This window comes from Protomyctophum bolini, assembly GCF_963924005.1.
Source record: "Protomyctophum bolini genome assembly, chromosome: 20".
Taxonomy (NCBI): Eukaryota; Metazoa; Chordata; class Actinopteri; order Myctophiformes; family Myctophidae; genus Protomyctophum; species Protomyctophum bolini.
The window spans coordinates 27,172,913-27,193,502 of record NC_137881.1 but is presented as its reverse complement, the minus strand read 5'-3'; the positions used below and the strand labels follow the sequence as shown (position 1 = coordinate 27,193,502).

The following is a 20,590-nucleotide window of genomic DNA, read 5'->3' as shown; positions in this document are numbered from 1 at the left end:
TCGTAGCCAATGCAGGCTGGGACTTCGGACATGTCAATTTCCCATGTTGTCTCGCATGGCTGTGCAGTGCCGGTTTCCTGTTGAGTAGTTAATTTGACTACGTTGGAGTTTTGGCTCACACTGAAAGAAACTGTTGTTGAACTTGAACTCCAAGCTTCTGATAAAATGGATTTCGCATGCTTCGACTCCATCAAGACCCCTTTGCTCCCATAGAATGGAATCAAACAGTAACACTGCCTCCCTTACATGGAAGCATGGTGTGACTTTAACCAAAGGTTGATGTAGCCTGAAGTGTTGCTTATAGAGTGTCGGCATGGTTCAGGTTATACGGTTTGAGTCCCTTCATACTTCCCTATCCCTAAAATAGACACTATGACGTAAAATTGTCCATTCATTATCAATGGGAATTTAATGTTTGTGTAGGACCATGTTTGTGCACATGCACCAAAAGCTGGACTAGCGCCCGTCAAAAATAAACATTTATAGACTTATGACATATAACCTGTTATAGGGGCTAATTTGCATGCACACAGGTGTGCCTTGAGGTTTTGACCTGCCCTCTGGTGGCGTTGCCCTGCATGCGGGAAACGATGCGTCCGAAAGACGCCGCGGCGTCATCATGACCATTCACTTCTGTCGACTCTGTCCATCTCTTCGCACAGAACCCAGATGCGTAAGTCCCGCACCCAGAAGAGGACCGTGGTGAGGGACGGCCAGGGGAAACACGTGCACCTGGAGCGGCTGGACGACACCCCCGAGGCCCTGAAGCCCGACGGCCTGCAGCGACACCTGCATCTGCTGCTCCAACGCTACTGCGACGACAACCCCGAGAGGAGGGAGGAGGAGGAGGAGGAGGAGGAGGGAGATAAAGAGGAGGAGGAATTTGAGTGATGGGTGGATTCTATACGGCCTGACACACCTGGATTCGAAACCCTGGTCTCCCATGGCATGGGTATAACTAAACATCCACCGCCCCTGCAATGGGGGGCGGGGGGGGGGGGGGACCTCCGCCCCCCATTCCACACAAGTCTCCCAAGCCAGTGAGTCAGGCTTCTTACCCATTAAAAAGCTTGAGAATATAGGTAGAGATCCTCTTTTTTTTTTTTTGGCCTCAAGACCTCTAGATCGTTCCGGCCGCGGCTATCCTGAGGGTTACACTTCGGGGGGGGGAGCCAACTACTAGATGGTTCCATTACGTTTTCACTACTGTGCTGCACCCTGTGTACGGTAACGGTAACACACACACACACCCAGGTTGGAAACTAGGTGGTTAAACTGACTCGTCCCCCGCTAACCCCACAGGCCTCCCTCACTGCCCTGCACAGAATCCTATGGTGATGTAAGGCCTCCCCCGGCCTGCCATGATTTCCCATCCCCGCAACATTTTTGCTCACCCTTTTATCATGAATTGTCGCTGCACACGAGATTTACATATTTTTGTTATGATTGTCGTCGTCCCCCCCCTCCACGGCAATTAAAGGAGCACTACTATTCTTGATTTATTTTGTGCTTTAACTCTTATCTTCTGGACTTCCTGCTTCGTTTGCTCATCTTGTGACCAAAGATAGCTACCCTGTTTTTTTTTTGTCGGGTGACTTTATATTACATTGAGATTTTTCGTGGTTATCCTTGCTTTTTTTCCCGCCCTACTGTTTTTTGCAGTCTGATTAAAGGACAACACTTGACGAACACAATGGCGGATCAACGTTGAGTGGCTCTTGGGACGTTTGCCTCATGCACAGGCCTCTTCTGGAAGAACTATTGTAAAAAAAAAAAAAACACATTTGTAAATAGAGGAGAAGGGGAAACAAATCATGCTCGGACTGGGAAGCATAGAAATGTAAAAGCATTTAATACATTAGCCCACCTTTACCTGCTGTACATGTACCGTGCACCAATCGGAATCGCTCTGCTCTTCAAAGGTGTTTTGAGTCACAGATCGCCACCACACAACGATGAGATTAATGTTACATAGAAAATAGAACAAACGAAGCCACAGCTTTGGCAAGATGACAACACGAGGACTGAATGTGTAAATCTTCCATTGACGACTGTAGGAGTCACTGAACCTCCCTGAACTGGTGTATTTAGAAACCTGCATAGCCATGCACTTGTGTACATCTCCAAACATGTTCCGTTAAGGTTTAGAATCCATGTTCTTGAGTAGTTCTTTGCGTGTAGATTTTCTTTTCCGACGTGATCTTTGTGATTGCAACTCCATCGTCTCGCCATGTGGCGTTGCCGCCTGTCATTTACTTTCTACGTGTCTTGTCTTTGTAACGTGACGTGCATTCACCTATTCTTCCGAGTGGCGTGTCAAAAGCTGCCAACCGTGTGTGTGTGTGTGTGTGTGTGTGTGTGTGTGTGTGTGTGTGTGTGTGTGTGTGTGTGTGTGTGTGTGTGTGTGTGTGTGTGTGTGTGTGTGTGTGTGTGTGTGTGTGTGTGTGTGTGTGTGTGTGTGTGTGTGTGTGTGTGTGTGTGCGCGTGCGCGTGCGTGTGCGCACGTTGATAGACCATAGCATTCTCACCGGCATCATTAACCTGACATGTGAAAGAAATATGTATTGACCAGGAATGTTTCTTTTGATTTCATGTGTCATTTTATTCAATTTGCAGAATGAGCACTTCTCCTGCTGTAGGCATGTCGTACAACATATATAGGTTGACTCAGTGGAAACCCATATGATTGTTTTTGATCCAGCCTGTTATGACTGTAAATTTGGGAAGAGTATAGATGGATGAATGGCACGCTGAGAGATGTGACACTGTTGTTTGATCTGCTGTTGCTGATTCTATTTTGCATTGTTCATCGTTGGTATCAGACGTCTGACCTGACTCTGCCAGAAGGGGGCGGTATTGAGTTCATAGGTTCACAACAGCCTCCATCTGGGATCGCTCAGGGATTGCCGTTTGAACCGTCCCGTGGCCGTGACGAACCAATCAGCGGCAGCTATGGGCGGGATCTTGGCGAGACTGGGTGTGACGCCATCGAGAAGCGCCTCTTGCAATTGTATTTCCTAGCACCTTCAAATTGGAAAACCGTCTGCTTGAATGCAAGCAAAGACATGACCGACACATCCGCCGTTTTTTTTTTTAAGTGTTGAACCTAATGCTATCAGGCGTTTGTCAACACTTTTATCGTTCAAGGGGGTAGACACTAGACACGTCAATATGATTGACAGACGGTCCCATCCAATCGCCTGTCAAGTAGCTTGAGAAAAGGGACAGTTTTCTTCAGCGACTCGGCTACAGAGATCCCAGATGGAAGTACGCTGTGAAACAAAATGTGATTGTGGATCAAGCGGCGGAGTCAGGTTATCAGACATCATCTTAACCACTTAAACCCTTTACTTCGTCTGTACTAGTCCATACCATATCTCTTCGCTGAAAATAGGCAATCTACAACTGCTATTTTTTGCCGAATGTTTGCCTATTATGGCACGCGCAGAAAAACCAGGGTCCAAGTGGTTAAATTCTGTCTTCACAATGATCAGTTCAACGGATTATTGCTGATGATGGCATTTTGTCTTGATTCAACTATTTCTATTTTGAAGCGCTGCAGATACCTCACAGAAGGCATTCAAGCATATGTTTTTCTTTAAATGTATTTATTGGTGGCCCTTAGTGATCCTTCAGTGTCTGAAGCTGAGGGTGGCCTGTGTGTGTGTGTGTATGTGTGTGTTTGTGTGTGCGTGTTTGAATGTGTTCTGAAGTAATGACAAACAAGAAGAAAATGTGAACTTCGGGGGAGTTGAACAATAACTTGCCATTTGTACACAAGACTTGCGTGTTTTATTTGAATTCTGGTTTGCTGTGAACGCTTTCACCAGTGCAGACGTCAAATGAGACTCTGGCATGGAAATGTGTTGGTGTTATTTACAGCACAGATGTGATCTATGTAACAATACAATCCTCACGTTGCCATTTACTTTGAGTGTGTGATCAAAAAGCGCAAATAAAACTCTATGGTCGGAAACAAAAGACCTTTGATTTGATAAATCAGCATCTTGTTTCCATGGTGATAATAAACATATTTACAGTTCCAAAATATCTATGCGGGCATGTATTAGTTATCAAATTATTACTAAAAAGAGAAAAAAACAAAACTGAAACGCTAACATGGCATAGCTGTGGTGTACATGACAAAAAAATAAAATTGTACAGTACATGTGTCAAATGTGGACTGATTACTGTCATTCTTTCAAAACGGTGGATCTGTTTTCCATTTCCATTTCCGCAATTACCATTTCCGCAATTTCCGCAATACACACACACACACACACACACATTCAATTCAATTCAATTGGCTTAAATATACGTTTACATTGCCAAAGCAAAAAGCACAATACAACACACACACACACACACACACACACACACACACACACACACACACACACACACACACACACACACACACGCACACACACACACAGTGTGGAAACATAACTAGAAAGCCCCACTAAGGTACACTATGCAAGACAATGGAATGCAAGCTGATATAGGCCTACACATTTTTGACTTTGTCAATTTTAGACTAGAAAATAGTGGGATACATTTTAAGAGATTAAAACGAATACATTCTCTGTGGGATTACATGTAATGATGTCTACTATCAGTAATTCACCCTTTGTCAGCCTTCTGATTGGTCCCTTACTGACTAACAAGCAGGCTCTTTCTGCCTTGTTCCTGTTGAATTTGCTAAAACATCATTTTTGGAAAAAACTCAAAACAAACATCATATTCCCAGTCACCGTGCTGCACCTGTGATGTTCCTTTTTACTGACACCAAGTTTAAAATAACAATTGAGTGCACAGAATATCAATATGAAGCAACTGAAGTTGTCTGCAGTTGGTTTGCAAGGGTATACTGGCATCTGGTGGAAGTTAGGAGTAACTGCAGCAACGAAAAATAATTTGGTTGCAGAAACACATCAATACCTGTATGTACTTTCGTTGAAATGTAGGCTACCCATTCTACAAACTGTTAATAAAATGTTATCAATCAATTTTTTGCAGAACTGAACCTGGTCTGACTGACATCCACATTGCGAACCTTATCCTTCAAGCCCAGCTAGATATAGAGAGAGAGAGAGAGAGAGAGAGAGAGAGAGAGAGAGAGAGAGAGAGAGAGAGAGAGAGAGAGAGATGCACATGTAAACAGAGCTCCTACCTTTAAACACATCTTAAATCTGAGGGTTTTTTTGTATACTATTTAGTCTTGGAAAAGAAATGCTGCTATTTTGTCCCAAAGTGACTGCAAAAAAAATGTGTTTGTTAAAAAAATACCCTGTATGTAATAATATGTAACGATGCAATGTGACAGTCACATAGCACTGTTTACAAAATGCTGTACCCCCTCCAACTGTATAATATACAGTTGCCTATATTATAGGCTACTTTCAATAAAGTTCCTTTGAATTGAATTGAATTGATACAATTTTAAGAATCCCTGGATCCCTGCAGTTTGTGGAGTGTATAGTAGGTGGCGCTACCCGTGAAAACCGACCTCGACTCTGCTGAGTACAGCCATTATTACTGTATATCCTTAGAGTGTGTATATCCCATAGGCCAGAGTGATGACCACGCTGTGATTGGCTATTCTTTTTTATAGGTTCCGACTCCCGAGGAGGCGGGTGAGGGCAGTGGTACGCGAATTGATTTAAACCATTTTTATCAGGCGAATCAATTTTAACATCTGGTTGTGATTGAGTGTAAATTCATATAAAAGATCAAAATCGAGTGCTCAGTTAACCTACATAATGCTGGACAAAAAAATTAAAATAAAACAATCCCAAAATGTTACATCTGTCACCCCTGACAACCAACACAGCCAACCGCAGCGCCATCGTGCCTCCGAGGCTATGGGATCAAAAGTCTACCTATGTGGATGTCTTTCAGCATCATTAGCCTACTGGCTAGTGGTGGCTAGCTTCTAGATTTGAGCTATTAAACAAACATTTCTTTAAAGGCTGCTCCAGGTCATGCTATGAGCCGAAAAAGAAACCAATCGTTCAGCGACGCGAGCTTGTCGCCGGAGCACCAGAGCGCCTTCATGGAGACGCAGCCAGGCTCGGCCGCGGCGCGAGCCGCCGCCGCCGACGACGATTTCTTGGATTTCGAGTCCGACGAAGAGTTGCTGTGCTCGGTGAGCGACATCACGGAGCACCTCGGCAGGAACATCACGGTGGTGTTGGAGACCGCGCTGTCCGAGATTCGGAAGATGGTCAGCGTCAGGATCCGGGTCTTGAAACTGGAGCTGCGGGAGAAAACAGACGAGATCGAGCTTTTAAAGGTGAGACTGGAGTCCCTGCAGCGGGACGGCAGGGAGCCATTCTCCCCCGGCGGCGAGGCTTCCTCGGCGGCGGGGTGCAGGAAGCACAACAGTGACCCCAAGAAAGCCAAGCCGCCCGCCATGCCCGGCGTGAAGAAGGAAAACATCAACGCCATTTGTGACTATCTCATGAAGGATAAGAATTCGAGGGGTGGTACGGAGATGGACGGCGACTTGCCAAATCCGCCGCCTCCTCCGGGGGCTGGTGGCGACAGGGAGACTCGCCCAGAGTCCGAGCCGCAATCACTGAACCTCTGGACGGACAGCGGCATGACGGGCACCGGTGGTCACGGAGGAGACGGGGAGTCTGACTCAGCCACAGATGATCTCTTTAACATCTTACCTTCTGGAAGCAAACGGATTTACGACTATGAATGGATGGCAGGGATGGAATACACACCAGATCTGAAAGGTATTCGCTTGAGGGGTTATTGATGATCTAGTGACGAGTCTCTCTCTCTCTCTCTCTCCTCTCTCTCTGTCTAATTTTGTTTAATACATTTTTTTTTAAATATTACATTGTGCATTTCAGGTTTAGTTTCAATTATTTCAATGGCCAGTGTGCTGCTTAGTACCCCCTGAATATTTCTGACGCTCCATTGGTCTATGTTGCATGGGATTCATCTACTGTGTATCTACATAGCCACAATACAATGACCAAGTAAAGTATATTTCCCTAGGTGTGAAGGAGCCTAAATGCGAAAGTGCCCCGCCAGAGGATACCGGGGAGGATGGGGATGGGGAGGAGGATGAGGAGGAGGAGGAGGATGAGTCATATAAGAGGGACGGACAAGGTATCGACCAGCCCCAGGCCCCTCTGTCCCATGGCCAACCCCCTGGGTTCCCCTTGGAGGGCCAGGGCTCTCCTGGTGGGGAGGACAGTCCCATGGAAGGCAACACAGACAGGCTCGAGACAGGTGAGTGGCAAGCAACCATAAGTTGGGAGCTCGACTTGGCCTTGAAGTGTGTGTTAGGATTGTATTTTTTCGAACACACTTATACACTCCTATATTTTTCATACCACGTTAAAATCTGTATATAAACTCAGCTCAAAAGGTTTGGAAATGTAACTTTGGCCCATTATTTCTCCACTTCAATAATACCAATTGGTATTGTATTTTACAAGGTGTTCGTGCAGTGAGCAAGACTGCTAAACCTGTGGGTTGCACCCCCAAAACAAATGCCAAAAAGGCAAATGGTTGGTATTCAACCTTTGCTTTTAGTTGCTTAGTGGATTGGATGATTGATTGCACTCTCCCACAGTAATAAGGAAAAAAACAGGGCATCACCCCACTTCTCTCATGTCTAAAATATTTTCTTGGCAAAAAATAGTTTTTTGACTTGTTTACTTTTTTGGATATGGTTAAGCATTGTAAACCCTGTTTCTAAATATGTTGTTTTAATAGTGTGGTGCTGGTGCATGTGGTAGGCCTACCCAATACTAAGTTGGGGTACCCATACTATTGGTACCCCAACTTTTAGCAGCTGTCAAATATTCCCCTAGGGTGGCTGAATATAAATCAATGTGTGATATGTTTGTAACAATCAGCCTTTTGCTTTGGAAGGATAACTAAAGGAAAAACAACGGGATAGAGAGGTTTTTAGCTGAATTATTTTATATTCAAGCCACACAACATTAATCATTGGCACGATGAATGGCAAAATAAAATACACTTGGGATTTAAACAGGTCCCTATCTTTCTCCCTACAAACAAAATAAATAAACAAACAAATCAACAATCAACCATCATTTTACAAGCCCCTCCCAGCCCAACCAAGTCGCAATGTCTGTTGTATTCCCTCTTAGCACTCCTGTGAAAGTAAAGTTCCTTCGGTCCAAACAAAACCGTCCAAAGAACAATGAATGTTTGGGGGACCCCTTATTAAAGGGTAAGACCTCTTTTGTAGAGGTTTGGGTTGTTTTACTTACCTTATTATGGGCAAACTTTTTGCTCCATTGTGTTGTTTATTAGCAATTTAAGAAATAATAAGAATTGACTTCCATTCATTGTAACGGGGAAACAGCTCTCAAATTCACTCTTTTAGCACATAAACAAATGCATATGGCATAAACATGTTCTATAAAATATAAATATCTGATCGGGGGATATACTCTGAATCGGATTGGGAGCAAAATAACGTGATCGGGACATCCCTAATTCAAACCTTCTAATGGTGGAAAGGAAACCCCCGATGTGGGGGCATGATAAGGTCATGTATTAATACCACGCTATACAAAGAAAAAAATGGTGCTACCTAATTTGTGGTGGCGCTACCAACTGAAAAGGTAGGTGGCACCAGTGCTACCTGTGAAAAAGTTAGTCTTGACTCTGGAGCCCTGTCTACACTGCATTGTTCTCGTGTGTAACTTTCAGCATAAGCTGTATGATCGTCTGGCCATATTGCAATAAGGGCTTCTATCTCAATAGACCACGTCTGTCCACGGGGCATCTTTACACGTCGCTGCATAATAATGCCTTCTCCTTCCTTCTCGTGTGCCTAATACCAACCCATCCCACAATGGCATATTCACTCCCTTTTGTTTAGTGCGATTGCATTCACACACCTGCAGTGGCCCGCACTCTGCTGCGTTTTGAGGCAAAGTGAAACCCCCGTTATGTTCGGCTAAAAGTATCAATACTGAAATGTATAAATACCGGTACTCAGTTTCAAGTATTGGCATCAAAATGTACTTAAAGTACAAAAAGTAAGTCTGAACATCTTTTGAAAATGGTAGATCTATGAGCTCACACAATGCACATTGCGAGCTGGTAGATCAGCTATTTTCAAATGGCTGAAATGTATATTGAAGTGGTTAATGTATGTTTTGTAATAATCAAAATAAAGGTTTCAAATTATTGTTGTGTAGTAATTTAGCTATAGGCTACAATATTTGCGTGGAGGTAAAACGATTGAAAATGGGAAATACTCAAGTGAAGTAAAACAAATACCTCAAAATTGTACTGAAATACAATACTTGAGTAAAGGAGTCAGAGCCTCCACTTAAGGATCATCCGGCCAAATTTGACCCGAGAAGCGCCTATAACCCATCGTTTTTGAATTTTTTATTTTTTTAAAAATCCTCCAAAATGATGAAAAACGGCGTGCTATAGTATGCCGTACGATATGGGCTATAGCCCATGGTCCAAAATGATGAGAAACGAGGCTAACTTTTTTTTCCAAAATTTCAAAAAACATGGGCTATAACCCATCGTTTTTTTATTTTTTTCAAATCCTCCAAAATGATGAAAAACGGCGTGCTATAGTATGCCGTACGATATGGGCTATAGCCCATGGTCCAAAATGATGAGAAACGAGGATAATTTTTTTTCCAAAATTTCAAAAAACATGGGCTATAACCCATCGTTTTTTTATTTTTTCATTTTTTTCAAATCCTCCAAAATGATGAAAAACGGCGTGCTATAGTATGCCGTACGATATGGGCTATAGCCCATGGTCCAAAATGATGAGAAACGAGGATAATCTTTTTTCAACATTTCAAAAAACATGGGCTATAACCCATCGTTTTTTTCATTTTTTCATTTTTGTCAAATCATCAAAAATGATGAAAAACGGCGTGCTATAATATGCCGTATGATATGGGCTATAGCCCATGGTCCAAAATGATGAGAAACGAGGCTAACTTTTTTTCCCAAAATTTCAAAAAACATGGGCTATAACCCATCGTTTTTTCATTTTTTCATTTTTTTCAAATCCTCCAAAATGATGAAAAACGGCGTGCTATAGTATGCCGTACGATATGGGCTATAGCCCATGGTCCAAAATGATGAGAAACGAGGCTAACTTTTTTTTTCAAAATTTCAAAAAACATGGGCTATAACCCATCGTTTTTTTTATTTTTTCATTTTTTTCAAATCCTCCAAAATGATGAAAAACGACGTGCTATAGTATGCCGTATGATATGGGCTATAGCCCATGGTCAAAAATGATGAGAAACGAGGCTAACTTTTTTTTTCAAAATTTCAAAAAACATGGGCTATAACCCATCGTTTTTTTATTTTTTTATTTTTTTCAAAATCTTCCAAAATGATGAAAAACGGCGTGCTATAGTATGCCGTACGATATGGGCTATATAGCCCATGGTCCAAAATGATGAGAAACGAGGATACATTTTTTTTCAACATTTCAAAAAACATGGGCTATAACCCATCGTTTTTTTCATTTTTTCATTTTTGTCAAATCATCAAAAATGATGAAAAACGGCGTGCTATAGTATGCCGTACGATATGGGCTATAGCCCATGGTCCAAAATAATGAGAAACGAGGCTAACTTTTTTTTCCAAATTTTCAAAAAACATGGGCTATAACCCATCGTTTTTTCATTTTTTTCAAATCCTCCAAAATGATGAAAAACGGCGTGCTATAGTATGCCGTATGATATGGGCTATAGCCCATGGTCCAAAATGATGAGAAACGAGGCTAACTTTTTTTTCCAAAATTTCAAAAAACATGGGCTATAACCCATCGTTTTTTCATTTTTTCATTTTTCTCAAATCCTCCAAAATGATGAAAAACGGCGTGCTATAGTATGCCGTACGATATGGGCTATAGCCCATGGTCCAAAATGATGAGAAACGAGGCTAACTTTTTTTTTCAAAATTTCAAAAAACATGGGCTATAACCCATCGTTTTTGAATTTTTTATTTTTTTTCAAATCCTCCAAAATGATGAAAAACGGCGTGCTATAGTATGCCGTATGATATGGGCTATAGCCCATGGTCCAAAATGATGAGAAACGAGGCTAACTTTTTTTTTCAAAATTTCAAAAAACATGGGCTATAACCCATCGTTTTTTTATTTTTTCATTTTTTTCAAATCCTCCAAAATTATGAAAAACGGCGTGCTATAGTATGCCGTACGATATGGGCTATAGCCCATGGTCCAAAATGATGAGAAACGAGGATAATTTTTTTTTCAAAATTTCAAAAAACATGGGCTATAACCCATCGTTTTTTTCATTTCGTCATTTTTGTCAAATCATCAAAAATGATGAAAAACGGCGTGCTATAGTATGCCGTACGATATGGGCTATAGCCCATGGTCCAAAATGATGAGAAACGAGGCTAACTTTTTTTTTCAAAATTTCAAAAAACATGGGCATGTAGAATGAGCCAAACGAGGTGCACTTTCTGACAACACGCAGCAGGATTCGTTTCAATCGCAGTATAGCATGCTGGTGTGAATACCACCTAGGTTTAGGTAAAATGGCTTTTACCTTTTATTGAAGTTCATGCTACTAATTGTTTTAAAATCTCTTCAGAATTCTTCTATTACGATCTGTCTCTCTCTCAAACCATTTTGGGGCCGTATTTGTAATGAATGCATAGATAGATGTATTGATGAAGCTCGGATCGTTTCAACCTTGGAACCAGACGGCTTTAATCTTCACACTTTTACACTTTTAAGCACTTTGGACAGTTAAAAGGAAATCTGTCAAAATTGGTCCTATCTGATCTTAAAGTGGAAAGCCTACATTTGTGAACGTGGCCAAAACTTAAAAAAATTGTCTTTTCCACCCAGGACAGTTGAATGGGCTCAGCGTAAAAGCAGGAACTTAAAACTATGTGTTAAAACTAAAACATTATGTAACATTATGACATGTCTTCCTCTCTATATCACCTCCTTTACTGTCACTCCACCGCTGTAGATATTAATATTGTCTAATGAACTAAAATTGGCTGTTTAAAAATAATAATAATAACAAGAGAAACTATCTTGGTTCCAAATATAGAATCTTCCAAGTTCACATTTCAAGAATGGAGTGTGCCAGTCACATTATAATCTCCTTTTGTGTCCACTGTTTTCAGGTCAGCAGTTCCCCGGCCACACCTACATTTGCCCCCTGTGTGGAACTTTCTGCCCTGACTCCTTGTTCCTGGAGGAACATCTTAAACTGATACACACAGACGCTCCTGGCGCCCAGGCCTTGCAGGCCCTGCAGTCCACATCTTCGGCCATCGTCCCGCTGGGAGAAGGCAGTAGTGATGCCAGGAGAGGTGGTGGTGGGGACAACAATGAGGGAGGATCAGGGACTGGTATGGGCCTCAATCGAGGAGTAAAAAGGGAAATTAAAATTGAGGGTGGCTACGAGTGCGGGGACTGTGGGCGCCATTTTAACTACCTGGGCAACCTCCGGCAGCACCAGCGCATCCACACGGGAGAGAAGCCTTTCATTTGTCCGGAATGTGGGGAGCGGTTCCGCCACGCCGCCCGGCTAAAGAGCCATCGGCTGGGGCACAGCGGCGCCCAGAGCCCTTTCCCTTGCCCCCAGTGTGGGAAGGGCTTCTCCGTGCTCTCTGGTCTGAAGAGACACCAGCGTGTCCACACGGGAGAGAGTCCCTACGCTTGTCCGCAGTGTGGTCGACGCTTCAAGGAGCTGGGCAACCTGTACACCCACCAGAGAATCCACAGCGGAGCCACCCCTTACTGCTGCCATCAGTGTGGGCGGAGCTTCCGCCACCTGGGCACCTATAAGAGCCACCGCTGTATGCCGGCCCACAATAACTAACTAAACCAGACCTAACCACAGCCTGAGTCACTCAATGACAGAGAGGAGGACAATGTTTTTGAACTGTGTGAAACCCATGGGGGGGCTACATGTTACACATTGATCATGGGCTGTCTGTTGACACATTCTGGGTATCTGTTTCCACAGACGATGGCGCTTGTATTTCTGCTGCCAGAGGAAAGGGTCACGAGACTAGCCGAACGATTGGCTCCCGATCAAGCTAAGTTAACTGTTATCACAGGATCATCAGGTGCCATGTGAAAAGAAGGCAGTGCTGCTGCCTGCTGACTGTGTACAACTCATTGGGTCTCATTTATCAAAGCGGTGTACATTATGTGTGTACCTTCCTGGTAAAGCTATACGAGCAACTGCCAGTGTATCAGACATTTAGTCTTTTTAAATTGTATCCCGGCATCTGTTGAGGAAGTAACACCGATTAGAACTGCATTTGCCTCGGAATACCATGCATGACACCCACAAAGATGGGTGAGCACTTACCGTTCCAACCAAATATTTGCTAATTCTTTTCATTTTGTCCCTTATATGATTTATACATAGTTGCTCGCCTGTGTCGCTCACCGAATATAGCAATGTACATGCTCAACACGTCACGTCGTGACACGTGAGCTTGTAGATTTTCTATTTTCGCCGTGCAACACAGCGCGCGTCCAAGTAAATGGGGCATACTGTAAGTGTTTTGCAATTAACAGCAAGACTTTCTCATATTTATAGAAGGTTTCTCAATAATTAATTGTAAAAAACATGGGAGAAAGCCTCAAACATTCATGTTCGCCTCATAAGATTATTAGCAAAACGATCTGTAGTATTAGAGAACAGATTGTCAATTTAATGTAAACGGTGTTTGTTCTCTTGCTCGTAAATGTCTGTGAACAAGTCGTATTTTAGGACAGCGAGAAATCCCAATGTGTGATGCCAATGCAGATAAAATAAATAGATAAAACAATTGCAAGAGATTAGTGTATGTTGCTTGATAAATGAGACCAGTTGCAGTATGTTGAATAAGACAATATTCTGTTCCCCATTTCAACACGGCTGACAGGCAGAGCATTGGGAATATGTTGGTTGGAGGGAACAATGTGAATGCATTGTTGTACTAGTTGTCTACAAATATCCTGTGGTAGATGAGCAATGGTACACTAGCACCTCTGTGTGGTCTGCCTCTGCAAGTGCAAGCTGTTACCAGTACCACAATGCATTTCCCTCCCCATGGCTGGTGCTGCTGGCTGTTGTTGACTTTAATTTTTAGGCATTTTCTTTCCTTTTTACTATAATAATGTAACCTATATTACATAACCTATATTCTTGAATATTTTATATGCTCACTCACCTTTATGATGGTACAAAAGGCTATTGTGATCACACAAAAAAACCCAATTTAATGGTTGATTGTGCAATTGAGCTTTCAAACTCGTGTAGAGTTTGATAAACAAGTCCCATTTTAATTTCTCATTAACAGCTAGATTGACATATCCATAGTACTATGCGAGTAGACCGATGAACATGCAATTAAAAAACAAAACAAGACAACCAAAAGTGTCTGATGAGCAGACATTAACCCTGGGTGTGAAACGCTAACGGTTGACAAGCTGCATTCTAATAAACATCTGTGTGTATGGTGTTCTAAGTATGCTCCTTTCATTACTTCCTTCCATTTTTAAGGTGCATATATAGCTGCTTTGTTAGGCCACTGGAGTGAGATAATAGCCACTTTTATAGACTGATCCTGCAACATTGCCGTAACAAATTATCTACTTGTCTTTTTGTACACAGCCAGCACATTGCCTCACTGGCTAAAGACTAAAGAATCTGGAGGCCACAGGTTCCTTGTGATTAGGACAAGTCAAATGGCTTCAACAGAGAATTCCAGAGGAAATGAATCCTCCTGTAGTACAGACAACATAATTTGATTTACAAAGATAATCGTAATATATAGTCGTTTATTTTCTGTTGAAAACCATGAAAAACGGTGTCGTCGAAAACTATAGACTATTTTCATGATTTTGGAGGATTAAAAAAGAAAATCATGAAAAAACGTCAAAGTTCATGGTTTCGTAAAACATAGTCTACTATAGTATGTTGTTTTTGAAAGGACATGGGCTGGACTTGAACCCACAAGCTGTGGCTCACATGGACAGTGTCTTAATCCAGACAGCCATCAGGCTCTTTGAGATGGTGATGGTGGAGTGGATAGATTGCTGATAGATTGCTGATACCTGGATGTTTGCACTGCAGCACTTGCAGGTTCAGCCCTCATGCCACCACCACCTACAGGATCCACCAAGAAGGACAACTTTAAAGCAGCACAGAAATTCCCCATGATTGTGTGCCTCAGTGGCCCAGTGGATAAGTCAAATGTTATCCGTAGTATACCTAGTAGAAGTGTGCCGGTTCAAACCTGACTCATATCTTTACGTTCAAGACCGATTTCAGAAGAAGAAAACAAACAAAAAAGCTTTGTAGTAGTATCCAGCAGTTAGCTCACTGTGATGAGAGGCTGTGTTTGAGAGCCACAGGTCCAGGGTTCAAATCCTGGTCAAAACTGTGACACTTTGCTTTACACACTGATTTCCAGAAGGACAACTTTAAAGCAGCCCAGAAATTCACCATGTTTGTGTGCCTCAATGGCCCAGTGGATAAGTCAAATGGTATCCGTAGTATACCTAGTAGAAGTGTGCCGGTTCAAACCTGACTCATATCTTTACGTTCAAGACCGATTTCAGAAGAAGAAAACAAACAAAAAAGCTTTGTAGTAGTATCCAGCAGTTAGCTCACTGTGATGAGAGGCTGTGTTTGAGAGCCACAGGTCCAGGGTTCAAATCCTGGTCAAAACTGTGACACTTTGCTTTGCACACTGACTTTCTTGAATAAAAAATAAAAACTCAAAAGCACCAGGAGACATCTGCTGAATGCCCCAAGGTGCCTTGGCTCAATGGTGTGGAGCGATTGACCCGTTGCCTCTGCTTCAGACAGTTGGCCGGTTTTTCAACATTTCAAAAAACATGGGCTATAACCCATCGTTTTTGTCATTTGGCAATAATCCGCAATTCCTCCGCAATATTCCGCAATTCCTCCGCAATATTCCGCAATTTGCAATTTCTGCATTTTGCAAATTCCGCAATTTTCAATTTCCGCAATTTTCAATTTCCGCAATTTTCGCAATTTCCACAATTTCCGCAATAATCCGCAATTCCTCCGCAATATTCCGCAATTTCCGCAATTTGCAATTTCTGCATTTTGCAAATTCCGCATTTGCGGAAATTGCGGAATATTGCGGAGGAATTGCGGATTATTGCGGAAATTGCGGAATTTGCAAAATGCAGAAATTGCAAATTTTGGAAATTGCGGAATATTGCGGAGGAATTGCGGATTATTGCGGAAATTGCGGAAATGGAAATTGCGAAATTGCGGAAATGTTAATTGCGGAAATTGCGGAATTGCGGAAATCGTAATTGCGGAAATTGCGGAAATGGAAATTGCGGAAATTGCGGAAATTACGGAAATGGAAATTGCGGAAATGACGGAAATTGCGGAAATGGAAATTGCGAAATTGCGGAAATGTTAATTGCGGAAATTGCGGAAATTGTAATTGCGGAAATTGCGGAAATTGCAGAAATTGGAAATTGCGGAAATTGCAAATTGCGGAAATTGCAATGCCATGGACCAATGAACCATGTAAATACAACAAATTGAGCAGGGCACTGCAGGGAGTTGCACCCCGTTCCGGTAAACCAGAAGTACGACACCAGTGCCTTAGTTTTTGTGTTGTCATTTACAGGTCCTTTCGTTGAAATGTAAATTTTACATTTCAACAGTGTGTGTGTGTGTGTGTGTGTGCACGCTTCGATAACCAGTGTTGGACCTGTAAGGGTCCATTTGGTTGATGAGAAACGAGGATACGTTTTTTTTCAAAATTTCAAAAAACATGGGCTATAACCCATCGTTTTTTTCATTTTTTCATTTTTGTCAAATCATCAAAAATGATGAAAAACGGCACGCTATAGTATGCCGTACGATATAGGAGGCTATGTTTTGTAATAATATTCCCAAATCTACAAAGTAACTAGCAATTAAAAGTTTCCAAATAGGTCTACTTATAGTACATTGCCCACAGTATAATTCCGTAAATATTTACTTTCCACCACAGTTTGAACAATGTTTTGCTTTTTAAGTTTGCTTCCTTCTCAAAAATGACAAACATTCCTCATAATGTTGTCCATTTACTGCCACAACAAATCACCAACAGTCCTATAGAAGCACAAATGTTTACACCAGTGGCGGAGACTCCGGGGGTGCCTAGCTGTATTCATCTGGCCTCTGAGCATCTTACACACTCTGCCTGTAGGAGGCACTATATCCACTATAGAACACAGCCTGTGTATCTTTGTTTCTGCCAGCCCGCGTGCGTGTGTGTGTGTGTGTGTGTGTTTTAGGGTGCGTGAATGGTAGCTATAAAATGACAAATAGAATATATGCTCCCCTTCTCCCCCTGCATCTGTACTGTATGTGTGTGTGTGTGTGTGTGTGTGTGTGTGTGTGTGTGTGTGTGTGCATGCCATGCGTGCTTGCCGGCCTGCTTATAGAACATTTTTCTGGAGACTGGAGTGCGCGCGCGCGCACGCAAACGAGACAGAGACAGAAACAGACGCTTTTTAAATACATTTTGGTTTTGGCAAACCCACCGTGAAAACTAAACATAAACAATAAAACAAGCATGTTACAATTAACATAAAATGACGATGCAAACTGTTTTACACAAGTAAAATACAGACATAAAACAAACAAATACCTCGTTGTCTTCAGGTCCTTATAACCACTTTTATCAACCTAAAAAACGGAGCTTCTGCACCTTGCGTGCTGCTTCTGGCTTGATTGCTTATACAAAAGTCCTGTGTATCCAATTTACATGAGAGCAGACCAAACGAGACACAGAATGTGGCTTAATTTGACCCTTCAAAATACAACAACTTGACACAAAAATACATGAAATAATGTTTTAACATGAATGTGAACATGAATGAACTAAATTATGTAATTTAGACAAGATGCCAGGTCATTATTAGCCTGGCCCATCCTAGCAGTGTTGTTTTTGGCAGCAAAATTTGATTTTAGTTAGTCTCTTGAATAGTTTTCATTTAGTTTTATAGTCACATTTTAGTCACCTGGAATGTTATTCCACTTACAATTGTGAAAAGTAGGATTCACACGACTCAAAAACACAACACCGCCACTATAGAGTCATGCCAGAAGCTATACGTTATCACTTATCAGTTGTTAAAAACTCTTACTTACTTATACCAGTGAGTCTGGTATTCTATTCTCACCATTTCCATTATATATTTGTATTCTTCTTCCTCTTGCTATTCCATTGGGGTTGCCACAGCGGATCATCTGTTTCCATCTGGTTGTTTTTGCATCTTCCTCGATGACTCCTGCCACCTGCATGTCGTCTCTCAACCTCCTCTCTGGCCTTCCTTTTCTCACCTTAACCTGGCAGTTCCATCTTCAGTATCCTTCTCCCAATGTACCCCTCATCCCTCCTTTTCACATTCAAACAATCTCAACCTCACCTTAATCAAACACAAAAAAAAAAATCCGCAATTTCCGCAATTTCCATTTGCGCAATTTCTGCAATTACCATTTCCGCAATTTCCGCAATTCCGCAATTTGACAAAAACGATGGGTTATAGCCCATGTTTTTTGAAATTTTGAAAAAAAAAGTTATCCTCGTTTCTCATCATTTTGGACCATGGGCTATAGCCCATATCGTACGGCATACTATAGCGCACCGTTTTTCATCATTTTTGAGGATTTGAAAAAAATGACGAAATGACAAAAACGATGGGTTATAGCCCATGTTTTTTGAAGTTTTGAAAAAAAAGTTAGCCTCGTTTCTCATCATTTTGGACAGTGGGCTATAGCCCATATCGTACGGCATACTATAGCGCGCAGTTTTTCATCATTTTTGAAGATTTGAAAAAAATGACGAAATGACAAAAACGATGGGTTATAGCCCATGTTTTTTGAAATTTTGAAAAAAAAAAGTTATCCTCGTTTCTCATCATTTTGGACCATGGGCTATAGCCCATATCGTACGGCATACTATAGCACGCCGTTTTTCATCATTTTTGAGGATTTGAAAAAAATGACGAAATGACAAAAACGATGGGTTATAGCCCATGTTTTTTGAAGTTTTGAAAAAAAAAAGTTAGCCTCGTTTCTCATCATTTTGGACAGTGGGCTATAGCCCATATCGTACGGCATACTATAGCGCGCAGTTTTTCATAATTTTTGAAGATTTGAAAAAAATGACGAAATGACAAAAACGATGGGTTATAGCCCATGTTTTTTGAAATTTTGTAAAAAAAAGTTATCCTCGTTTCTCATCATTTTGGACCATGGGCTATAGCCCATATCGTACGGCATACTATAGCGCGCAGTTTTTCATCATTTTTGAAGATTTGAAAAAAATGACGAAATGACAAAAACGATGGGTTATAGCCCATGTTTTTTGAAATTTTGAAAAAAAAAGTTATCCTCGTTTCTCATCATTTTGGACCATGGGCTATAGCCCATATCGTACGGCATACTATAGCGCACCGTTTTTCATCATTTTTGAGGATTTGAAAAAAATGACGAAATGACAAAAACGATGGGTTATAGCCCATGTTTTTTGAAGTTTTGAAAAAAAAGTTAGCCTCGTTTCTCATCATTTTGGACAGTGGGCTATAGCCCATATCGTACGGCATACTATAGCGCACTGTTTTTCATCATTTTTGAGGATTTGAAAAAAATGACGAAATGACAAAAACGATGGGTTATAGCCCATGTTTTTTGAAGTTTTGAAAAAAAAAGTTAGCCTCGTTTCTCATCATTTTGGACAGTGGGCTATAGCCCATATCGTACGGCATACTATAGCGCGCAGTTTTTCATCATTTTTGAGGATTTGAAAAAAATGACGAAATGACAAAAACGATGGGTTATAGCCCATGTTTTTTGAAGTTTTGAAAAAAAAAGTTAGCCTCGTTTCTCATCATTTTGGACAGTGGGCTATAGCCCATATCATACGGCATACTATAGCGCGCAGTTTTTCATCATTTTTGAAGATTTGAAAAAAATGACGAAATGCCAAAACGATGGGTTATAGCCCATGTTTTTTGAAATTTTGAAAAAAAAAGTTATCCTCGTTTCTCATCATTTTGGACCATGGGCTATAGCCCATATCGTACGGCATACTATAGCGCGCCGTTTTTCATCATTTTTGAGGATTTGAAAAAAATGACGAAATGACAAAAACGATGGGTTATAGCCCATGTTTTTTGAAGTTTTGAAAAAAAAAGTTAGCCTCGTTTCTCATCATTTTGGACAGTGGGCTATAGCCCATATCGTACGGCATACTATAGCGCGCAGTTTTTTATCATTTTTGAAGATTTGAAAAAAATTACGAAATGACAAAAACGATGGGTTATAGCCCATGTTTTTTGAAATTTTGAAAAAAAAAGTTATCCTCGTTTCTCAGCATTTTGGACCATGGGCTATAGCCCATATCGTACGGCATACTATAGCGCGCAGTTTTTCATCATTTTTGAAGATTTGAAAAAAATGACGAAATGACAAAAACGATGGGTTATAGCCCATGTTTTTTGAAGTTTTGAAAAAAAAAGTTAGCCTCGTTTCTCATCATTTTGGACAGTGGGCTATAGCCCATA

General features: G+C 41.5%; 2 protein-coding genes across 6 annotated transcripts in view; both read left to right on the top strand.

The window, feature by feature from the left end:
- The window catches only part of LOC308334992 (uncharacterized protein), a gene marked incomplete at its 5' end in the record, with an annotated part of 160,372 nt that extends 156,119 nt beyond the window's left edge, over window positions 1–4,253 (top strand). For all 5 annotated transcript variants that reach the window (XM_080791914.1, XM_080791913.1, XM_080791912.1 and 2 more), the window contains one exon: window positions 663–4,253. In XM_080791914.1, the coding sequence (XP_080648040.1) occupies window positions 663–891 (229 nt within the window). In that variant the 3' untranslated portion in view covers window positions 892–4,253. The remainder of the gene's footprint in view (window positions 1–662) is intronic.
- A 1,547-nt stretch (window positions 4,254–5,800) lies between these two features.
- On the top strand, window positions 5,801–14,480 carry znf16l (zinc finger protein 16 like). Its single transcript, XM_080792138.1, has 3 exons — window positions 5,801–6,746; window positions 7,015–7,251; window positions 12,163–14,480. Exons 1-3 carry the CDS (start codon window positions 5,990–5,992, stop codon window positions 12,861–12,863), a joined length of 1,695 nt encoding a protein of 564 aa, XP_080648264.1. The 5' UTR covers window positions 5,801–5,989; the 3' UTR covers window positions 12,864–14,480.
- Window positions 14,481–20,590: the final 6,110 nt, after the last annotated feature.